This window comes from Rhinopithecus bieti, unplaced genomic scaffold, assembly GCF_001698545.2.
Source record: "Rhinopithecus bieti isolate Rb0 unplaced genomic scaffold, ASM169854v2 scaffold_26659, whole genome shotgun sequence".
NCBI classification, from domain to species: Eukaryota; Metazoa; Chordata; class Mammalia; order Primates; family Cercopithecidae; genus Rhinopithecus; species Rhinopithecus bieti.
Window position 1 is genome coordinate 225,934 of NW_016811855.1, and position 18,430 is coordinate 244,363.

The window sequence follows — 18,430 nt, forward strand, 5'->3', positions numbered from 1 at the left end:
CGAGTGCCCGTGCCAGGCGGCCTCGTGCAGCGCCGTGCGCCCCGCCCGGTCCACCGCGCCCACCGGGGCCCCTCGCTGCAGCAGGAGACGCACCAGGGGCGCGTGGCCCCTCAGCACAGCCAGGTGGAGCGGGGTCCGGCCTGCGTGGTCCCTGAGGAGAGGGCAAGGGCGTCGGCGCCGGGATGGGCCACTGACCAGAACCCCGCCCAGCCCCACCCCGTCCTGCCGCCCACCTAGCACTGGAACCCCCCGTCCTACCCCAACCAGAGAAGGGACCCCTCCACCCACCCAGTGCTGGGACCCCCATCCTGCCCCACCCAGAGAACGGACCCCTTCACCCCCCAGCCCAGGTGCACCTCTCCTCCACGCTGGCCCCTTGCCGCAGCAGCTGCATCACCAGGCCTGTAGGGCCCCTCCACACGGCCTGGAGTAGGTGCCCCCAGCCCTGGAAGACACTAGGCTCCTCTGTCCTGGTTCCCAGGGCCTCTTTGGAGTCCAGCTCCATCCACTGCAGTTCCTGTTCCTCCTCCTCCTCCTGTCTGGGCTCAGGCCTCTGGGAGTCCATCTGGGGGAGCAGGGATCCTGCATCCACCGTGGAGGCCTCTGGCCTGCCCCCAGCCCAGTGTCCCGGGCCAACCTGGAGCCCCCCATTCCAGTTACCACTTAGCCTTCAGAGGGACTTGGCTCCAGTTACCCAAGGGAGCTGGCGCAGGAGCTTTCTGCTCTGGCTGGGGGTCCTCTGCAGATGGGTTCTGGCCCAGGCTCAGCCTGCTGACCTTCTTCACAAAATGCCTTCTGCAGGCTTTGGGGTGGAGAGTGCGCTGCTAAAAGGCGGCGGCTTCAGCCTTGCAGGGGGTGGGAGAACACAGCTGGTCCCCTGGGCCAGGCTGAGGCCACCTGAAGCTGTTTACTCAGCCACTTAGGAAGGCCCTGCCTTCAGGCACAGCCCTGCCCAACATGCTCCCTCCCCTGTGGCTGCCAGGGCCTCAGCTCGCCTGCCCTCCTGGGGAACAAAGGCCAGGGCGGTTGGGGAGGACAAGCAGGAACATGCCTGTGGACGAAAGTTGCTCGGATGCCACCCCCCAGGAAGCACAGCCTTGGATGTGCCCTGACGTGCCCCTGGAAGGCCTCACAGGCCTCTCCACAGTGCCCGCCCTCGGGCAGCCCCCTCACCCTCACTCCTGTCTGTGCTGGCTAAGCCCACTCAGGGGTGGGTGCCGGCCCCTCCTCCCGATTCCAGGCTGGGGAGGAGAGCAGGGTGAGGTTCCGGCCTTCCTTTCTCTAAATGCTGGACAGGACAAAAGATTCACCAAGGACTCCAGACAGGTGGCCTGGAGAAGAGGGTGGCTCTGGCACGGTAGGGACGAATACCCTTTGGGGACTGGCTGGGGCAAGTCTGGAGCCAGGGAAGGGACAGATGCTGGGGCAGGTGGGGGCAGGGGGCAGGAGGGAGTGTGGGGAGAATCCCTGCTAGGGCACGTCTGCATGTGGAAAAGCAGCTCTGCTCAAGCAAGGCCTGGGGCAGTGGGATTCTGGGGGCCTGGCACAGGGTAGGTGGGGCTGGTGCTGAGGGCATCTTCCTGTCTCCCAGTACCTGGGGCCAGACAGAAGGGAACATGGCTTTTTGGGATGGCTGCAGCAGCCTGGCCCCTCCAGCAGCTGCACGGGAAAGGCGATGGGGGCTACCCATTCCCACCTCAGGCCCCTTCAGCCTCCCAGGTCCCCAAGGACAGGGTCTCCGGAGGGCCCAGGCCTGGCCTCCCCCACTCCCTAGAGGACGCCTCTCCAAGGGCCCAAAGGGTCTCCAGACAAGGGACCAGGGGCCCCATCCCACCACCCACCCAGCCACACAGACCCTGCCCTACAAACCTCCTCAGGCTACTCATCGGTCACCTTCCCAGAGCCTGACCACTGATGGATCTGAGGCAACATGCATCTCTAACCGTTTTAGTTTTTAGCATTTATCACTATGGGAAAGTATGTGTTTATTTTATTTAAATGCCTGCCTTCCTCTTCTAGAAGGAAAGCTCTGTGAGGCTGACCAGGAAAGATGTGAGGAGCTCTGGGGGCTGGGTGGAAAGTCCCGTACTCATCAGGGCCAGGGAGGCCCCAGAAACTGCCTCATGCCAGCTCCCCAGAGGTACAGAGGCGAGAATGGACCTGCAAGAGGCCGCTCCCAAGATTCCCGTCTCCCAGGTTCCACCATAGTGGGGGCAGCCACAGCTGCCTCTGTGATGCTTGTAGGACCCACACACAGTGGGGCACGGAAGGGCAGAAGCCGCAGCCCCCTTGCTGTGGAATCCAAAGAACCTGAAGTGGTTCTGCAGAGACATTTGAACCAGAGCGGCTCCATCTTGAACAGGCTGGGTAAAATGAGGCTGAGACTGTCTGGGCCGCATTCCCTGGAGGTCAGGCATTCTTAGTCACAGGATGAGATCAGCAGAAGATACAGGTCACAAAGACCCCACTGATAAAACAGGATGCCGTGAAGAAGCCGGTCCCCAAACCACCAAAACCAAGACAGCCACTCCTCACTGCTCTTTATGCGCTGATTATAATATATTAGCATGAGATACACGCCCACCAGCACAGTTTACGGTTGCCATGGCAACGCCAGAACTTACCCTAGATGGTCTAAGACAGGGAGGAACCCTCACTTCCAGGAATTGCCTGCCCCTTTCCCGGGAAACAACAGTAAGTGTTCTCGGTGGAGCAGCCCAGGCCGCTGCTCAGCCCACAGGGCAGCCCTTCTCTCATTCCTTTGTTTTCCTATTGAACTTGCTTTCACTTTACTTGGTGGACTCGTCCGAATTCTTCCTTGCGTGGGGTCCAAGAACCTTCTCTTGGGGTCTGGATCGGGACCTCCTTTTCTGGTGATAGTCCCTGGGACTCAGTAGCAGTTCAGCAGTGTTTGTTGAATGAATAAGCGAGGGGCCTGGTTGGGGGGCACTTAGAAAGCAGAGGTTTTGCAACTTTTTTAAACTTTCTATTTGTATTTTTTAGAAGGAGTCTCACTCTGTCACTCAAGCTGGAGTGCAGTGGTGCGATCTCAGCTCACTGGAACCACCATCTGCCAGGTTCAAGTGATTCTCCTGCCTCAGCCTCCCAAGTAGCTGGGATTACAGGCACCCACCACCACGCCTGGCTAATTTATGTATTTTTAGTAGAGATAGGGTTTCACCATGTTGGCCAGGCTGGTCTCCTGACCTCAAGTGATCTGCCTTCCACAGGTTCCCAAAGTGCTGGGATTACAGGCGCCCACCACCACGCCTAATTTTTTTTTTTTTTTGAGATGGATTCTCGCTCTGTCGCCCAGGCTGGAATGCAATGGTTTGATCTCGGCTCACTGCAACCTCCTCCTCCCGGGTTCAAACAATTCTCCTGTCTCAGCTTCCCGAGTAGCAGGTACTACAGGCGCATGCCAACAAGCCCGGCTAAGTTTTGTATTTTTTTTTTTAGAGACGAGGGTTCACCACATTGGTCAGGCTGGTCTCGAACCCCTGACCTCAAGTGATACACATGCCTCATCCTTCCAAAGTGCAGGATTACAGGCATAAGCCACAGTGCCTGGCCTGATTTTTGTATTTTTAGCAGAGACTGGCTTTCACCAAATTGGCCAGGCTGGTCTCAAACTCCTGACCTCAAGTGATCCACCCACCTCAGCCTCCCAAAGTGCTGGGATTACAGGTGTGAGCCACCGTGCCCAACGCTGTAGGGACACTGCAGGGAGGCCTCTACTGCCCTGCTAGATGTCACACGCCACGTGGTGCCACTCTCCTTCCTGTTCACAGGTCTGAAAGAAGTAGGCAAGATGGAGAGGCCTGGAGCGTGTTGAAAGGGATGGAGCCCACTAGAAGACCTCACAGGGAATGGCTCAGCTCACAGACACCTACTCCTGTCAATTAATTATGAAAATGGAGTTGGGGCCGGGCGCAGTGGCTCAAGCCTGTAATCCCAGCACTTTGGGAGGCCGAGACGGGCGGATCACGAGGTCAGAAGATCGAGACCATCCTGGCTGACACGGCGAAACCCCGTCTCTACTAAAAAATACAAAAAACTAGCCAGGCATGGTGGCGGGCACCTGTAGTCCCAGCTACTCGGGAGGTTGAGGCAGGAGAATGGCGTAAACCCAGGAGGCGGAGCTTGCAGTGAGCTGAGATCCGGCCACTGCACTCCAGCCTGGGCGACAGAGCGAGACTCCGTCTAAAAAAAAAAAAAAAGAAAATGGATTTGGAAGCCGAGTGCAGTGGCTCACACCTGTAATCCTAGCACTTTGGGAGACGGAGGTGGGCGGATCACCTGAGGTCAGGAGTTTGAGACCATTCTGGCTAACATGGTGAAACCCCACCTCTACTAAAAATACAAAAATCAGCTGGGCGTGGTGGGTGCCTGTAATCCCAGCTACTCGGGAGGCTGAGGCAGGAGAATTGCCTGAACCTGGGAGGTGGAGGTTGTAGTGAGCCGAGATCGTGCAATTGCACTCCAGCCTGGGCAACAAGAGCAAAAAATTCCACCTCGGAAAAAAAAAAAAGAAAGAAAAGAAAATGGAGCTGGAACTACTGCTGTGCAATAAAACCCTGGGAGACGGACAGACATCAGGGACTGTGCCAGGCACGGGGACTGATGCTTGCCATCCCAGCACTGTGGGAGGCCCAGGCAGGCGGATCACTTGAGGCCGGGAGTTCCAGACCAGCCTGGGCAACAGGACAAGATCTCATCTCTACAAAAAACACCAAAATTAGCCAAGTGTGGTGGCAGGTGCCTGTAGTCCCAGCTATTTAGGAGACTGAGGTGGGAGGACTGATTGAGCCCAGGAGGTCAAGGCTGCAGTAAGCCATGATTGAACCACTGTACTGCAGCCTGGGTGACAGAATGAGACCCTGTCTCAAAAAAAAGTCAGAGTTGGGGGTAACGTTCGGAGAAACTGGTTGGGGTTTTGGATGGGAAAAGTTTTGCCCCGACTAGAAATGATGGGCTGGGCGCAGCGGCTCATGCCTGCAATCCCAGCACTTTGGGAGGCCGAGGCGGGCATCAAAGTCAAGAGATGGAGACCATCCTGGCCACCAGGGTGAAACCCTGTCTCTACTAAAAAAAAAATACAGCCAGGCGCAGTGGCTCACGCCTGTAATCCCAGCACTTTGGGAGGCCAAGGCGGGCAGATCACGAGGTCAGGAGATCGAGGCCATCCTGGCTAACGCTATGAAACCCCGTCTCTACTAAAAATACAAAAAAATTAGCCGGGCATAGTGACAGGCGCCTGTAGTCCCAGCTACTTGGGAGGCTGAGGCAGGAGAAAGGCGTGAACCTGGGAGGCGGAGCTTGCAGTGAGCCGAGATCGCACCACTGCGCTCCAGCCTGGGCAACAGAGCAGACTCCTTCCAAAAAAAATAATAATAATACAAATATTAGCTGGTCATGGTGCAAGTGCCTGTAGTCCCAGTTACTAGGGAAGCTGAGGCAGGAGAATCACTTGAACCAGGTATGCAGAGGTTGCAGTGAGCCGAGATCGTGCCACTGTACTCCAGCCCTGGTGACAGAGTAAGACTCTGTCTCAAAAAGAAAAAAAAAAAAAAAAGATGGAACACAGGTTCTTGTCCTGGAAAATCTGCCTTTCCTCTGCTCGGGATGGCTGCGTTCAGACACGAGGGTACCTGTGGTCCCTGGCTGCCTGCTGAGTGCCTGGTGTGTACAGGCCCCACACCTTACAGCTCACGCACCTCCCAGGTGCCCTCTCATCCACTCTGACACAGGCGGAGGACACTGACAAGACGTTCAGATGAGGGAGCAGCGGGGCTGGGCCTGGGAAATGGGGTGGGGGGCCGGGCTCCAGGTGGCAGCTACTGATGGGGCAGCTGTCAGAGTCAATCCCTTTGAAATGAAGTCTTTGTGTGGGGGAGCTGCATGGGGGGGGGCGGGACAGGGAGGGAGGAGGCCCTGGTGGGAAGGGCCCTGCAAGGCCTGCCCAGAGCACCAGGAGCTGGCTGGGACTGGAGACTGGCACGGCTGGAGCTGTAGCTGCCTGGCAGAAGGGAAACTGAGGTGGGGGTGTGGCTCTGGGACAGACATCAGGGCAGGACATCCCTAGCAAGGGTCCACGGTCTGGCTGGGAGATGTGGACTAGCTGCAACGTGGGGCGGGGTTAAAGGTCTTCTAGGGTGGCCCTGGGGAGCATCGCTCTGCACCTGAACACCACCCGGCCACAGGCCTGCAGCGTCAGAAGCATGAGTGAGCAGGGAAGGGAGACGGAGGAGGAGGAGGAGGGAGGCGGTGATTTGGACACAGCGCCTATGCTGCCCCGAAGACCTCCCGACCACCAGGCCTCAGCCCTGCCGTGCCCAGGGTGGCCGGGGCCCCTGCTGCTGCCCGGCCGGCTGGTGGCCGGGCTCCTGCTGCACCTCCTGCTGCCCACCACAGCCTTCCTGCTGGTGCTCCTGCCCGCAGCGGCCGTCGTCTACCTGGGATTCCTGTGCCACTCGAGGGTGAGCCTGTGCCCCATGGGTGGGGGACTAGCTGGGGTCCTGGGGAGTGGCCGTGTCCTGCGGCTGAAGGCCACTGTGCCCCTTTCCAGTATTGCCCCTTGTCCTCGGAGACACGTGTGCCCCTACCTGGCAGCCCCTTCTTCTCCCAAGCACACCCACCAGCCACAGCCAAAAAAGGGCTTTTGTTTTTCACCCAAGGGACAGCTCTGTCCCCTCCCGGCCTCCCGGCCTTGTACCAGGGGCCACCAGGGCCTGGACAGCTGGGTGGGGTGGGGAGAGAACGGGGTTCCAGGAAAAGAAGATGAAAATGTTGTCAAGTTTCACTAACGCACAGCCCCCAGTCCCTCCAACACACACGGTTCCTCCCAGGCCCGCCTGCCAGTGCGGGGCTTCCCCAGCTGCAGAGTGGGCTGTGGCCTGGTCTGGGGGCAGGGGTTTAGGCAGATGGCCCCGGGCCCCTTTCTGCTGGCATGGGGGATAGCGCCAGCTGGTGATGGGAGGGCGCAGGGGGACAGAACACGGCAGTGGGCGCTTTTTCTGAGCCTCCCCTCAAGGGACCCTGCTCGGCCCTTCACCTGCTACGTCCCGGATCTCCCGTTCACCCCTCAGCACTGCCTGGCCCACAGCGGCCCGGCGCCCTCCCCTCTCCGCCCCGCCCCTCCTTCGCCCAGGCCCCTAACCCTTCATCCCTCCATCTCCCCTCCCTCTCCCCGCCCTGCTCAGCCCGCCCCGGCCCGGCCCCTCTATCGCCCCTCCCGGCTCTTTCATCTTCTCTATCGGCCCCTCCTCTCTCCCGCCCCGCACCCTTCCATCTCCTTTTGCCGCGGCATCCTTTCTCCCATCCCGCTCCCTCTCCCCTCCCCTCTCCACCCTGCTCCCGCCCACCCATCCCTCATTCGTCCGGCCTCACCGCCCTGCATCACCCTGACACCACCCTTCCTCCACCCCTGCCCTCCATCACCCTGCCCGGCTCCCCTCCCCTCCATCATCCCGGTCCCGCCCTCTCTCCGCCCCTCCTCTCCTCCATACCCTGCCCTGCTCCCTCTTCTCTCCTCCGGAAGTCATCACCCCGCCCGCCTCATCTGACCGCCCGCCCGGCCCCCCCAGGTCCACCCGCTCCGGTCCCCGTGCCGCGCGTTGTTCTGGACGCGGCTCCGCGGCGCTCATCGTGGTCGGGCTTCTTTCGCGCTGCCGCCATGCTGGTGCTCGACCTCGGGGCCGTCAGTCGCCGCCGGCCCTGGCCCCGGACGCCTCCGCCCTCCCCCGCGTGCTGCCCTCGCCCGCTGGGACCCCGGACCCCGCCGCCGCCCCCCGGGCGCCCGACGGGGACGAGGCAATCTGCGCCTGGGTGTGAACCGGCGGCCCTGCGAAACCCGATAGCGAGGCCTCCGAGCTCTCGTGCGCGACCCCATCGGTGCCCCGGGCCCGGAAAACTGAGGGTCGCGCCACGCTCCCCTTCCTGGCTGCGCAGCGCAGGCTCCCGGCTACGACCCCGGGCCTCCCCGCCCGCCAGGCCCCGCCCCCGCCACGGAGTGCGGAGTGACGGAGTTAAGACCCAAGGGGAAGGGGAGGGGAGGGAGTCATGGAGAGAAGGCTAAGTGGAAGAAAGGTGAGTGCAGGTAGAGGAGATTGAGGGGTTTAAATGAATGTGTGGAAGATGACAGATCGAGGAGGGGAGGGGAGTGCAGGGAGAGGGGAGTGCAGGGGAGGGGAGTGCAGGGGAGGGGAGTGCAGGGGAGGGGAGTGCAGGGGAGGGGAGTGCAGGGGAGGGGAGTGCAGGGGAGGGGAGTGCAGGGCAGAGCCCGGCGGGCGGCCCTCAGAGGAGGGGGTCAGGCCCCAGCCCCAAGGCTTCTCGCGTCTGCCCAGGTCCCGGCCTCCAGCGTCCAGGGCTCTGGGACTCCCAGGGGAGACGCCCACGCTCGGCCACGCCCAGGGTTCCAGAAGCCCAGGGGTGGCGGCAGCAGGGCTCAGCCTGTTGCAGGCTCGCATTCAGACAGGCGCCAGCATCTGGGCTCTCTCAGGATGACTGTAGGATCTCACTAACTTTGGTGTTCCTCGGTCTCACCAGCACCTCCCAGCTGGGCCGAGCTCACACCCACCCTGTTTGGTGTAAACTTCAGGTCCACAACGTTCATCAGCTCCGGAAGTCCCTCAGCCATTATCTCCAGTTTCACCACGAATTCCTTCTCCATATCCTCACCGCTTCCTTTTTTACCCCCTCATCAAATTACTCTCTTCTGTCTAATCTGCTAATTAACTCATTCATTTTATCTTAAATTATTATGTTAACATATCCAGGCCAGGCACCCTGGCTCACATCTGTAATCCTAGCACTTTGGGATGACGAGATGGGTGGATCACCTGAGGCCAGGAGTTCGAGACAAGCCTGGCCAATATGGTGAAACCCCGACTCTACTAAAAATACAAAAATTAGCTGGGTGTGGTGGCGGGCACCTGTAACCCCAGCTACTTGGGAGGCTGATGCAGGAGAATCACCTGAACCCAGGAGGTGGAGTTTGCAGTGAGCCGAAATCGTGCCATTGCACTCCAGCCTGGATGACAAGAGCAAGACTCCGTCTTAAAAACAAATAAAAAAACAACAAAAATTAGCTGGCCATGGCGGTGCACACCTGTAGTCCCAGCTACTCAGGAGGCTGAGGCACAAGAATGGTTTAAACCCTGGAGGCAGATGTTGGAGTGAGCTGAGATGGCGCCACTGCACTCCAGCCTGCGTGACAAAATAAAACTCCATCTCAAAAAAAAAAGGGGGGGGGGGAACATATCTAAAAGTTACATCTGATTCTGTTTTAGATTTGTCTGATCGCTTTTTATGGTCTCTTGGTACAAGCTTACTTTTTGGATTACAGTTTCCACTTCTTGTCTTTTTTTTTTTTTTTTTTCCTTTTGTGGGGAATGGGATCTCGCTGTATTACCCAGGCAGGTCTCGAACTCCTGGGCTCAAGCTATCCTCCCGCCTCTGCCTCCCTGAGAGCTGGGATTACAGGCGTGAGCCACTGCGCCCGGCCTCAGTTTCCACTTCTTAAACATATTTTATATATAGTTATTTTATATTCTGTACTAAGTAATTCCAATTTCCTAGTCTTTAGGAGTGTAAATCTGTGAATGGTTGTTTGTACTGATTGTCATCAGTAGCATAGTGGTTCTCTGAACGTCTGGTAATGTCTAATTGTCAGCCGTTATCTGTGACAGTTCTGAGGTCCAACTTGGGGATGCTTCCCTCCAGAGACTATTCCCCATTTCCAGGCGAGACCACCTTGGGCCCCCTCAGTGACCCTTGAGACCCCTGGTTTAGCAGCCCCTATGCAGAGAAGCATCCTTGTTCGCTGGCCGCAGGCTGGCTCTCTGTCCCTGTGTGTGTCCAGTGAATTATCGGCTTTCCCAACCACTTCCCTTCATCATCCGGGCCTCCACATTACTCTGTTTGTTTACTGAGAGAGAGTCTTGCTCTGCCGCCCAGGCAGAGTGCAGTGGTGAGCTCCTAGCTGCAGCCTCGACCTCCCGGTCTCAAGTGATCCTCCTACCTCAGTCTCCCAAGTAGCTGCAACTACAGAGTGCACCACCACACCCAGCTAATTTAAAATTTTTTCTAGAGACGGGGTCTCATCATGTTGCCCAGGCTGGTCTTGAACTCCTGGGCACAAGCAATCCTCTTGCCTCGGCCTCCTAAAGTGTTGGGATTATAAGCATGAACCACCCGACCTGGCCTTATTTATTTTTGCTGTTTAATTTTGGGGGAGCCTTGGAGATATTTACTTTCTTGGAAGCCCAGCAGTCTATTAAAAATGTATGCTCTTAGTAATTCATCCAGAAGTTGGTTGTTGCTGGAAGGCCTTTTAAGGGATCTAGTACATCATATTGCCAGCAGGGCTCAGCCTGTGACCAGCAAGGTCTGGGCTCCATCTGGGGCCAGGGTCAAGGCTCAGCCTGTGATCAGGGTCGAGGCTCATTCCGTGGCCTTGAGCACAGCCTGGTGTGTGGCTGGGTGGAGTCCAGCAGAAGTCTCGGGGTTTTCCAGCCTCCATCCGAGTCCGACTTTGATGCCTTTCCTGGTCAGACAGGAGCTGGGCCAGTGGCCAAGCTGCCAGGATGGCTTCCCCGGGGCCACGGCTGCCTTCCTTCCCCTCCTGCCTGGGTTGGCTCTGGCCGCCACTAGGGGTTGAAGATGAGGGCTCTCCTGGGAAGCTCTTGGCTGAGCATGGCCTGGTCCCGGAGCCATGAAAACAACAGCTGGGCCTGGTGGGGGTGGGGAGGCTGAGTGGAGAGGCCAGCTCCCTTGGCTGCTGGGCAGGGCTTTCTGTCCACAGCTGCCTCAGGCAGTTGTTTCCAAAGGTGTTTCCAGCTTCCCAGGCCCACCCTGAGGCCCCGTACTGCCAGGGAGGTTGAAGGCACGGAGCAGCGAAGCCGGGCCCCAGCCCCAGCTGCCCGACCAGCTCGCAGAGGAACACCTGTGGGGGCCTGTGGGCCGTTCAGAGGGGTGTAGGAACGCGCCTCTGGCCGGCCATAGCCCCGGAGAGCGGAGGCCTGGCCTGCAGAAGAGAAGCAAGGAAGGGGTGATTCAGGAAGACCAGAGCCCGTGTGCGGCGCAGGGGCCCCACCCCCAGGACTGAACAGGCCCCACGTTGGAAGGCAGGGGCCCCACCCCCCAGGACTGAACAGGCCCCACGTTGGAAGGCAGGGGCCCCATCCCCCAGGACTGAACAGGCCCCCTGTTGAGGCCCCTGGGTTCTTCCCGGGAAGGTCCTTGCCTGGCCTTTCATGGATCCTAAGCAGCTTCCTTATTGGCCAGCATCTGGGAAGCCAGGAGCGAGGCATGAAATGAGGAGGAGGTGGGGGCCCCAGGTATACAGTTGGCCTTTGCCCAGTCCTTCTAGCCCCTGCCAGGGAAGGACTCCACCTGGACCCCACGAATCTCTCCCAACTTTTGCCCAGCATGGCGCCCATGATCGAAACCCCGCTTCAGGGCTCTGGGTCCCCAGGCGCGCCCCTACACTGAGGGTGCCTCTACACCCCTTCCCCCAGAGCCCCCTCCCCCAGCTTCCTGCAGTCTCTACTGCAGCTCTCCCCTGGCCCAGGGGCCTGAACTCCTCGGGTGGAGGAGCTGAGCTGCAGGGTGGCCGTGGGGGCCATGGGGTGGCCGTGGGGACCTCTGCCTGGCGTTCTTTCCCAGTGGCTAGAGCCCCCGCCCTGTCCGAAAGGGAGCCCGGAGTGTGTGTGCCTGTGTGTGTCCCAACTGCATCCCCATCATGCCTCATTCTGGGGCAGGGGGGCAGTAAGGGGCCCCGCCCCACTGGATGGAGCGAGCTTCCCACCTTGCCCCATGTCATTTGCTGATTTGCAAAATATTTCCTGGGAGCACAGTTGTTGGCAAGCACAGCCTCAGATGGTGTGAACAGCTGGGGGACCCCTCAGATGTGGCTCCCTCTGTCCCTCTGGCCTGTGCTGGCCTGCCCCTGCCCCCAGGCCTGTCAGCTGGGAAGGCTGTGGGGCAGGAACTGCCCAGGGTTAGTGGGCTGGTCTGAGGGCTAAGGCCCCTGCTCCCAGCCCCGCCCAACCCGCCTCTGGGGAGTCCCTCGTGTGTGGACATAGGTCAGTCCCTCCCTGCTACCTCCTTCCGACCCTGGTCCAGGCCCCTGGGAGTTTTGGGTCTGCCCAGGGCTGTGGTCTGAGCCTGTCCTGTGTCTAGGGAAGGAGCAGTGTGTAGTTCTCCTCTCCCTTTCAGGGAAGGATGTCCCAGCAGAGAGGCAAAGTGAGGGGACCCACACAAGGAAGGGGCCCTGCTATTGGGAAACCCTGGGTCATTCAGGCCTGTTGCTCTCTGGCTCCCACGGGGCCGGGCTCTGTTCTCGCTGCGGGGAAACTCCTGCCCCCACTGAGGCCAGCAGCAGCCTCCACCCGGCTTCTGAATGCCGCACTCAGGAGCCCGGCCACCCCTCCCAAAGGCCCCTAGCCTGCTCTGCCCCTGCTGTCCCGGTGCAGGCCCTTCCTGCCCACCCCACCCTGGTCTCAGTACTCGAGGTTCCTTCTCTCTGCCTGGAAGGCTCTTCCTCGAGTACCCTTGCGTGTGAGTCCCCAGTGACCCCCCGTTCTCACAGTGAAAACAAGTAGACTGTATCTTTCCTAGCTGGTCACAGCCCACCCCTCCTAGCCTGGCAGTGCTGGCCCGGCACCTGTGTGTCCCCAGCGCTGAGGCCGGGGTGCGGCTGTGCGCAGCACACAGACGAGGGATGGATGGACAGATGCAGATGGTGCGGCTCCCGCCCCCTACCCAGGCTGCTACCCGCCACCCCAGCTGCTGCTGGCACGGGGGACTGAGTGGGGTCAGCTCTGGGGCCAGAGGGGCAGTCCTGGGCTCCTGGGAAGTGAAAAGTGACCCCAGGACCTGTCTTTGATCCCAGGGAGCAGGCTGAGTCTAGGAGCTGGGTGGGCCCTGCTCTTGGTGACCCCGGCTCTGCCCCACTTACTGTTATGGGGTGGGGTCTCGGGCTCAGGCACACCCGAGAGCAGTGCCTCAGGCCCGCACTGCTGCCCCTCACCGCCCCTTCCATCTGTTCCAATGTGTGCTTCAGTACATTTATGAGATACAGGAAAACAGCAACCAAAGGCGCCGGGTGCGGGCCTGGGCGTTCTGCCCTCGGCTTGGGTCAGGGGTGGGGTCAGAGGCTTCAGGAGTTGCCCTTTTCCCCGGGGTCAAACATGACCACAGCCAGCTGGGGACAAAAGGCCCTTCTTCTTCTGCAGAAGCCTGGATTGTGCGGAGGAGGAAGCACTCCCAAAGGCGGGTGGGGGCAGGGCGGTGCCCGGGTGAGAGCAGCGTCCCCAGCTTCCCGGAACCCCCTCCACCTGCCTGCAGACAGACTGGCAGGGCAGGCCGGCTCCGGGAAGTGAGGCACAAGGACTCCCACAGCCCAGGCCCAGACCGTGGGGGCAGGGTGGCCGCAGCCACACCAGGCTGCTCCCCACCCCGTGGGGCCCAAGGCCACCGGGATCAGACAGGGGCTATGCCTGCAGGAGGCAGAAGGCTTGGGGCCAGGACCCACTGTGATCTGGCCTGACCCGTCCTTGCCCTGCCTATCTTACCCCAGGCTCTTCTCCCTGGAGAGTGGAGGGTTCCGGCTGTTATATTTGTGCTTCCTCTGGTGTCTGCCTGAAGTCCGGCCCGGGCCCTGACACTGCGCCTCTGGCTGACCCCATGCTCTCTGAGACCCTCTGTCCACGTCCTTCCTCTGCAGTGGAGACAGTGGGTGCAGGGCAAGACATAGGAATGAGTCCTGAAGGCTGAGGAGCAGGGGGAGAGCTGATGGGGAGGGTCTCCTAGCAGGAGGGACTCCAGGCAGAGCTGGGAGCAAGGCAGGTGGCTGAGCTCGGCCCAGGCTGGGTGGAGGCCAGACCTCCTGTGTCTTCTCCTGCTGATGGCGAGCTGAAGGGAGGAGGGCGGCAGCTTCCTTGAGGGCCTGAGTCGCAGCCAAGAAGACCCGCTCACTTTTTCCAGAAGTGAGGGAAACTTCCCTGTCAGCCCAGCAGGGCAGGCTGAGGTGTGACTGTGGCCCGCCTGCTGGGCAGGGGTGGGGGACGAGCAGGCCACTGGCTGTGAGCCTCCCCAGGGTGGGGGACCCTCGGCCCAGCTCCCTGCTTGACTACCTGGGCATGCCTCCGCAGGGTCTGCAGCCAGCTTCCGGTCAGACTTCAGGTACTCCAGCAGCTGTGGCCTTGAGCATCATCTCCACAGCAGCCCCTGTGTACTGGGGGCTGGGGGGCTTGGTAAGGCCCCTCGGAGTGGCACAGCTCGCACTCTGGGGACCCAAAGTCCCCCCACCAGGCCCTGGCGGAAGCACAAGGCATTTCTGGTCCCAGCGGAGGCCTGAGGTCTGTGGAGCCCAGCCAGCACCTCCACTGCCAAGATCCCTGGCAGGGGGGGGCGGGGGACGCCGGCGGGGACACAGCTCTCCCTTGTTCCTGCCGCCAGCTCCTCAGACTCAGCCTGCCGCTTCCTTTTTTAGGCAAAGTCGAGCGCTGGCCGTCTGCACGGCCCCGTGGTGTCTCACCTGCCTGAAAGGGAGGAAGGAAGCCCATGGAGCCCCATCCGTTCTCCTGCGGGGCATCCTCCAGGAGAGGGTGGGGAAGGAGGGGACATCCTGGTAGACACCCCCCACATCCCCCACCCCCCAGCTCTGAGCTGAGAAGGCCCAGGGAGAGGGCCATGGCTACTCGAGGGAGGGCTGGGGTGGGGTTCTCCTGTCCAGGGGACACTGCCGGCCCAGCCCCACCTGAGCTAGGGAAATCTGCCCTGGGGGCCTCAGGACACCCCCTGCACCCAACCACCTCTGGTCTGGGCCTCACCAAGACCCCAAGACCCAAGAGCTCCTGGCTCACCAGTGGGCCCCTCCAGTCCTGCTGGGGGTGTTTCCTGGGTCCCGGAGTCTGGGTTCCTCATTGGGTAGGGTATATGGGTAACAGGCCCAGTGTGGTCCCACTGGACAGGGCCTGAACCAACCATCTCCCACTCCCATGCCTCTTCCTCCAAGAAGCCCAGGTGGGGTGGGAGCTTCGAGTCTCTCTCAAATTCCTGTCTTCTGTCCCCTTTCAAGACACTGTGTCCTTCTAAGTCTCACCCCATGGCCCTTCCAATCTCTGCTGGTCAGTCCCTAGGACACATATCCTATTCCCCCAGACACCCACCGGCCTCCAGCTCTGTGGCCAAGGTGAAACCAGGCTCTGGACGTTTTCTGGTGCCACCGCCAGCCCCTGGGGTTCTCTTGGGTCTGGCTGCAGGGACCCCAGCACCCAGAGTCACAGCAGTGGTGGGCATGGGGAGGGCCTAGCCTGGTACCTCCCTGCTCGGCTCCTGAGGCTGGGGGTCGAAGAGGGGTGGAGAGCGCGGGCCGCACAGCCTCGGCCGGGAGGGGGAGACTGGAGTGTGTGTGTGCGTGCCCACGCGTGCATGCCTCGGTCGTATCTCGGCTGGTGTTGCGTGTCCCTGCGTGTCGGGGTCCGCTGGTGCGCGTCTCCGGGGTTTGTGCACGTGGCCCTCCTCTCGCGCAGGAGGGCGTGGGCGTGGCCTCGGCGTGGGTGTGGCCGTTCGGGGGTGGGGCCTCCAGGGGGCGGGGCCGGCCTGGTCCGCGCTGTGACGCGCCCTGCAGCCGCCAGCGAGCGAGCGAGAGAGCCAGCGAGGTGCCGAGCGCGCGAGCGCGCCCCGGTCGTCTCGCGCGCATGCTCCCCTGGACGGCGCTCGGCCTGGCCCTGAGCTTGCGGCTGGCCGCTGGCGCGGAGCGGCTCGAGAGCGGTGATGTGCGGGCAGACGGCCGGGCCGGGGGTTGGGGACCGCTGGTGCCCGCCTCTGCGCCGCTTGCCCGCGCAGGGCCGTCGCTGTCCCCTTGCCGCGGCGGCGGGCGGGAGGCTGCGGAGACCGGGGCAGGGGCGCGGGCGGGGCGTGGGCGGAGCGTCCTGCTCACCTGAGGCGGGCGGTACAGGTGCTCCAGGTGACACCGTCCGTGAGCGTCGGGGCGTAGGGGCCGGCCCGGCCCCGCCCTCATTTCTGCGGGATCGCGGGCCTGGACAGGAAGAGGGAGATGTCTGTCGAGGGGGCACCTCGCCTCAGTTTCCCTTCCCTTGCAAAGGCCCTCAGTGGAGGGATGGTAGGGAAATTGGAGTCGCCCCACCGCACTGGGGAAAACCGCAAGGCCAGGACTAGAATTGAGGCACGCTGGTCCCTGGCTTGGTGCGGAGGGGTGGTGTGGGGGGCATCAGCCTCCACCGCGGGGGTGTCGGGAGGAAAGGGGAAGCCTTCGAGGGGTTGATCGGGCTTTCAGGCTGCTGGGGGGGTGTATCTTGTGTGGGTCCAGGTGGGCTGGAGGATGGAGGCCAGGGGAGGGGACACCATCTGGTAAGTGGGGTGTGGGCTCCAGCCAGCCCATCCGGCGGGGTCATTGCTCTACCTTCTACACCTTCCCCTGCTGCTGTGTGCGTGCCCACGGTGCCTCACCTGGAGCCTGAGCTGCGTGGCTGAACTCCAGCCTCGGGCTGCTCCTCTGAAAGCCATGCCTGGAGGGAGCAGCTCCATGGCTCAGGCCTGTTCTGGGGACCTAGGCCAGGACTCGGCTCCACCTGCTTGCAGGAATGGAAAGGTGTGGGGGCTTGGAGCGGGGAGTCGTCCTCTCACAGATGGGATAACACCAGCCCAGAGAGAGCTGTAGGTCCCATGGCCAGTGTGCAGAGTGAAAGCCCCAAAAGTACAGGCCTCTTGCTTGGCTTAGAGTTCCTCTTTCCCCCAACCTAGGACCTTAGGGAGAGGGCAAGCACCCACCTAAGGAAAGCTGAGGCCCTGGGGGACCCTGCCTTGCTGTGGGGCTGTCTGGGGGGCCCACACCTGAGGCTGAGCATTCCTCCTTTCCCCCAGGTCCACCAGCATCAGCCCCCCGAGGGGACCTGATGTTCCTGCTGGACAGCTCGGCCAGCGTGTCTCACTACGAGTTCTCCAGGGTTCGGGAGTTTGTGGGGCAGCTGGTGGCTCCACTGCCCCTGGGCACCGGGGCCCTGCGTGCCAGCCTGGTGCACGTGGGCACTCGGCCGTACACTGAGTTCCCCTTCGGCCAACACAGCTCAGGCGAGGCTGCTCAGGATGCTGTTCGCGCTTCAGTCCAGCGCATGGGTGACACTCACACTGGCCTGGCGCTGGCATATGCCAAAGAACAGCTCTTTGCTGAAGCAGCAGGTGCCCGGCCAGGGGTGCCCAAGGTGCTGGTGTGGGTGACAGATGGCGGCTCCAGCGACCCTGTGGGACCCCCCATGCAGGAGCTAAAGGACCTGGGCGTCACCGTGTTCATCGTCAGCACCGGCCGAGGCAACTTTCTGGAGCTGTCAGCCGCTGCCTCAGCCCCTGCCAAGAAGCACCTGCACTTTGTGGACGTGGATGACCTGCACATCATCGTCCAGGAGCTGAGGGGCTCCATTCTCGGTAGGTGGGAGGAGGCAGGGCCCAGGGATCCCTAGCTGGGAGCTGCAGGAGGAGAGGCTGGGTTGAGACCTTGGGAATATCTCATGTCCCCAGAGCAGTGGCCAGGGCCTCCGGGGCTCTGGTACCCCTAGGGTACAGGGCTGAGTGATGCAGCTTCTCTGTGCACGCTCTGCACCGGGTGACCCATGCGCCCTGCTGAGATGGGGGCTTGAGTAGCCACCTCCAAGTGTAGCTCTCTGCTGACGGGTCCAGCCCAGACCTCGAGTGCAGAGCCCAGGTGTAGGCCCAGGAAGAAACTTGCAAGTCTGGGGACTCTGCAGATAGGCAGCATGTGCTCCTGGGCATGCCCACCATACCTGGAGAGGGGAGAGCCAGAAAGGTCAGGGACTGCCCCCCAGCGAGCACGGGGTAGCTCTCCTGGATCGGGACAGCCACCGACGGCTTTGAACAGGTTTGGACTGCAGGCCTACCATGAGGATTTCCTGAGAGGGAAGGCCTGAGGCAGGAGCTGAGCAGCTCCCATTGGCTTTTTTCTGGACATCTCTGCCCCAGCCAAGCCCTGAAGGAGTTGAGGCTGGAGATGAGGAAACTGGCCACTGGCTCAACCTGCTGTAGCCGCTGAAAAATACCACTAACCCCGGGGATCTCACCAAGTCTCGTCTGTGGGTTAATCATCCACCCAGAGCCGGAAGGGGTTGGACTGTGGGTTGGAGAGGGGTGGACGGCCCGCCCCAAGGTTTCGCCAGGGACATCTGACCCCTAGTGGCCCCAGGGTCACCCAGTGCAGCTGTGCCTGGAGGGGACCAGGAGGAAAGGCTGCCTTAAGTAGCTGGAAAGGAAAAGCTTGAGGCTGCAGTGCAGAGGGGCCAGGCAACAGGGTGGGGGCTCCTGGGAGAGACGCTGGGTCTGAGGGTGGGGGATGGGAAGAAAGTGACACAGGCACCCAGCACTACAGGAGGAAGATCCTGATAGCTTTAAC

General features: G+C 61.3%; 3 protein-coding genes and 1 long non-coding RNA gene across 7 annotated transcripts in view; 2 read left to right on the forward strand and 2 right to left on the reverse strand.

The window, feature by feature from the left end:
- The window catches only part of ANKRD65 (ankyrin repeat domain 65), a 4,289-nt gene extending 2,266 nt beyond the window's left edge, over positions 1 to 2,023 (reverse strand). The window contains exons 1-2 of one of the 4 annotated variants that reach the window (XM_017895247.1): positions 695 to 2,023; positions 357 to 565 (exon numbers count right to left, since the gene is read on the reverse strand). In XM_017895247.1, coding sequence (XP_017750736.1) covers positions 357 to 565 — 209 coding nt within the window. In that variant the 5' untranslated portion in view covers positions 695 to 2,023. Of the gene's footprint in view, positions 1 to 356; positions 583 to 660 lie in introns of all 4 variants that reach the window. The other 3 variants (XM_017895248.1, XM_017895246.1, XM_017895245.1) reach the window with 3 other exon arrangements.
- A 3,492-nt stretch (positions 2,024 to 5,515) lies between these two features.
- TMEM278 (transmembrane protein 278) lies at positions 5,516 to 7,859 on the forward strand. The gene is made up of 2 exons (XM_017895213.1): positions 5,516 to 6,479; positions 7,587 to 7,859. The coding sequence occupies exons 1-2, from the start codon at positions 6,222 to 6,224 to the stop codon at positions 7,857 to 7,859; spliced, it is 531 nt and encodes a 176-aa protein (XP_017750702.1). The 5' UTR covers positions 5,516 to 6,221.
- A 2,304-nt stretch (positions 7,860 to 10,163) lies between these two features.
- On the reverse strand, positions 10,164 to 15,569 carry LOC108544217 (uncharacterized). The gene is made up of 4 exons (XR_001889771.1): positions 15,177 to 15,569; positions 14,139 to 14,546; positions 13,578 to 13,723; positions 10,164 to 11,026 (listed from the first exon to the last, which is right to left on the reverse strand). It is a non-coding gene; the product is annotated as an uncharacterized LOC108544217 (long non-coding RNA).
- Positions 15,570 to 15,707: 138 nt separating this feature from the next.
- VWA1 (von Willebrand factor A domain containing 1) lies at positions 15,708 to 18,316 on the forward strand. Its single transcript, XM_017895257.1, has 2 exons — positions 15,708 to 15,780; positions 17,289 to 18,316. The coding sequence occupies exons 1-2, from the start codon at positions 15,708 to 15,710 to the stop codon at positions 17,408 to 17,410; spliced, it is 195 nt and encodes a 64-aa protein (XP_017750746.1). The 3' UTR covers positions 17,411 to 18,316.
- The last annotated feature ends 114 nt before the right edge of the window (positions 18,317 to 18,430 follow it).

What these genes read in the sequence shown, in the direction of transcription:
- TMEM278 (XM_017895213.1), top strand. Translation starts at nt 6,222, where the DNA reads ATGAGTGAGCAGGGAAGGGAGACGGAGGAGGAGGAGGAGGGAGGCGGT. An exon ending in GATTCCTGTGCCACTCGAGG is followed by an intron (nt 6,480 to 7,586) that starts GTGAGCCTGTGC and finishes CGGCCCCCCCAG; the next exon opens with GTCCACCCGCTCCGGTCCCC.
- VWA1 (XM_017895257.1), top strand. Translation starts at nt 15,708, where the DNA reads ATGCTCCCCTGGACGGCGCTCGGCCTGGCCCTGAGCTTGCGGCTGGCC. An exon ending in CGCGGAGCGGCTCGAGAGCG is followed by an intron (nt 15,781 to 17,288) that starts GTGATGTGCGGG and finishes CCCCCCATGCAG; the next exon opens with GAGCTAAAGGACCTGGGCGT.